General features: G+C 46.0%; 1 protein-coding gene across 2 annotated transcripts in view; it reads right to left on the reverse strand.

Moving 5' to 3' along the window:
• Positions 1 to 2990, reverse strand: part of znrf3 (zinc and ring finger 3) — a 64938-nt gene extending 61948 nt beyond the window's left edge. Inside the window, exon 1 of one of the 2 annotated variants that reach the window (XM_005928893.3) lies at positions 2499 to 2990. In XM_005928893.3, the coding sequence (XP_005928955.1) occupies positions 2499 to 2729 (231 nt within the window). In that variant the 5' untranslated portion in view covers positions 2730 to 2990. The remainder of the gene's footprint in view (positions 1 to 2498) is intronic. The other variant, XM_005928892.3, reaches the window with a different exon arrangement.
• Between the last annotated feature and the right edge of the window lie 296 nt (positions 2991 to 3286).

The following is a 3286-nucleotide window of genomic DNA, read 5'->3' on the forward strand; positions in this document are numbered from 1 at the left end:
CACACACACACACACACAGTGATTTAAGGAGACATTGATTACTTTGCTATTATGGAGCTGAACTGTAGCAATCAGGGAAATGCCTTGGGAAGCCTGGGGTTTGGCACTGTGGCCAGATATGCGTCATCATGCTTCCCCCCTTTTAGAAGAGCGCAAGAAGCAAATTAACTTAATTTATTATTTTTGGCCCCGGGAGCGTGTGCCACTGTTTTCTGCACTCTTCAGTCAGATCAGCGGGGGTGTTAGCTTTAGGGAATTAGCAAAACGAGAGTCCGGAGCATACGAGTGGTGATCGCGGTTGGGTCTTTGCTCAAGAGTGTTGCCAAGGCCCCCCCACTTTTCCCCGGAATCTGAACCCATACCTGCTGAGGTCTGACCGCTATTATACACACAAAATTAAGGTAGCGCAAACCCCTCAGGGTTCTGATCAAACAGAGGACCAGAGGGCTCCACAAACCTCAGGAAGACTTAAGCGAGCTGCTTATTCGCTGAACTCGAAAGCCTTGAAAGTGGACAAGTGCAACGGCTGCCCAGATCACCAGAGACAAGAACCTAAATATTTGAGTTTAACCCAATTCCAGTGTAAAACAACACCACAGAAATTTCCCAACACATTCCTGCAATGTTATTTTACAAGTATAGAATTCAAAAGTAGGAAATTGGATACTAGTTTTAAATTATACTCCTCACGATGTATGATTGTCATTCATTGTCAGTTTCAACTTACATAAATCTTTGGTAAAATAGGAAATTCAAGACAGTGCTCGGGCCGGACAAACTGCCCCTCATTATAGCCTGACAAAATATAAGCTGTCTCTAAGTGGTCAGAGGCCATGTTAGCAAAGAAAGCAAACCTAAATAGATGTGGTTTTCAATGTAAAGCTGAGGTCCGACAATTCTGTGTGGTTACCGAGTGGCGCCAAATGGCCATCACTGTGTATAAACAGGGCCCATTTTTGTGCTGAGTATCCCTGCCTTTGATCTCCACATATCGTGTTTATTTCAAAATAAGAGCCTATGTTTTTTTAGGGGGGGGAAGCAAAAATGTGCACTCAAAAGATGCTGCAGAGTAGCTGACTACACTGTTGCAGAGAAGTGAGGGATGGCTGCAGGGTGCTACTAGCTGTCTGGCTGACTGGAGAGCATGACGGCAATGCAACAACACAACTGAGGCTGAACCTGATTAAGCCTCAGATCCACCACGACCTGTCCTATACCCTGCAAAAACAAATGGTCAGGAATGATTATTGCTGTGGCTTCCGGGGTACTGATGAGCTCACTGACACCCATATTGAAATGATGTCTCTGATCACAATGCAACTGCTGACAAACTTTATGCACATTGCCTTAATATGGGGGCATTTGCTGCACTCTGGCTTTTACAAACATCTCCCAGTTACTGCATCAAGCTTCAAAGAGAGGACACAGGCCATTCAAAAACTGCTTTACATTTGAGTGGCTTTGAATCGCCCACAAAGAGCTGTGCACCCCCTGATCCAGGACATGTTAGAGGTTAGGAAATATAACATTAAACATCAAAGCTTTTGCACATAACCAGAACCCAAACTCTTAAAAACAGTGTCCAAGCACATTAGGCAAGAATAATAAAACATCAAATACACCCTTCTGGCACTTAAGAGAAGCTTCATATTTTAGCGACTCCCACACAGAGTTGGTCCAAGCATAGCCAGCTCCAGCCAAGTGCACTTGTCATGTCTGAGGCCAGGAAATTAAAGATGGAACCGGGATGCTTCTTCCACGACTACTACGCACTCTATTCTTATTTATTTGTGTTTCCGGAGCCTTGAAATAGTTACAAGTGAGCCTTATCCAAAAACGTGCCACTACAAATGTAGTGGTGACGGCTGCACACCAACAGGGTGCAGGCGGCGGGACGTGGGGTTATTTTACACGTTGGTCCGGTTAATAAAAGCAGACCTATTCCACTATTAAAACTTGCTTTGGGTGGTTTTAAAGCTGATATAAAAACGCGGCTCAGCTCTGACACGGACAAAGTGCTAAATACGCACAAATAGTGGCTTCGTAGTGTTTTAATAGTGGCCCTTGCGAAATGCGTAACGCCTGCTCCCTACGAGTTTGCAAACTTTGTGGAGGCGGTGGTAGGGTTGTAGCTATTTAAGAAAACTGCTCCGAAATGCGTGTGTTTCAGAGTGAGAGCGACTGAATGTAAGGCGCGTTCAAGTGAGCTCCAGACATCAACAAAATAACTTGCAAGAGCATGTTTTCCCTGTGAATGAATTCCACAAGATAGGAGCCATCTTGTGACCGCATATGCTTGCAAGCTTCGTTACCATCCTCACACACACTGCCCGCACACACACACACACCATGTACAACTCTTGTCAGCACCCCTAAGTCCCAGCGGAAAAAGTTTCTAGGAGGGCAGCTTGGTTAAATTACAGCCCGGGTCCCGGTAGCGTTGCTCGTGACCGCCGCTTGTCATCCCCCCCGTAAGAAAAAGGACACTTTGCACGTACTTGAACGATCTCCCCCTCCGCGCTGATAGTGGCTCCTGCTTTGGAGAACCGTCCTTGCAAGCCAGTCGTGTAAGTAGTATAATCTCCATTGGGACTGGACTCGAACAGAACCACTTCCACAAAGGCTGTATCCTTGGCGAAGACGGTACCAAGAGAAGCGGCGACCACCAAGATCACCAAGACCACCGAGTCGGGCACACGATCTGAGCCTCTCCTTGGTAAAATCATCATCTTGCCGGCTGGATCTGCGCCGATCGGGACATAATTTCACACGGATGAATTAATCGGGTGAAAATAATCGAAATCAGGTCTGTGCGCTGTGCGGGCGATGCGTCAAGAGTCAAAATTGTGCAATAAAAAACTGAGCCTTGGCTGAAGCGTGTTTATTTCACCACTGCGAGCCTTGTCAATTACATTGCCTGCAAACGCTGCCTCTCTCCCTTGCTCTCTCGCTCCCTCCCTCTCTCTCCCTCTTTTTTCTCACCCTCCTCCTCCTCCTCTACAAAGCGGATCTCCTTTGATCTCTAAACACGTGATTTTTTTTTTTTTTTTTTTTTTTTTTTTCTTTCTCTCTCCCAAAAGGGCTCTATCCCCACCCACCACTCGTTCTGACCCTCTCCTTTGCACTCCCCTTTCCGAAGTGCCAGCACTCTGTTAAGGAGGCACCATTGACTTCACTGCGCACTGAAAGAGGCACTTGTTGTTGTTTCAGGTTAAATTTCAAAGTTATTTGAGTCTCTCGAGTTAAATATGAATTACAGTCCGTATATTTATTCCCTTTAGCATTC

The sequence above is a fragment of the Haplochromis burtoni genome, unplaced genomic scaffold (genome assembly GCF_018398535.1).
Source record: "Haplochromis burtoni strain Fernald_Lab_line unplaced genomic scaffold, NCSU_Asbu1 Contig_111, whole genome shotgun sequence".
NCBI classification, from domain to species: Eukaryota; Metazoa; Chordata; class Actinopteri; order Cichliformes; family Cichlidae; genus Haplochromis; species Haplochromis burtoni.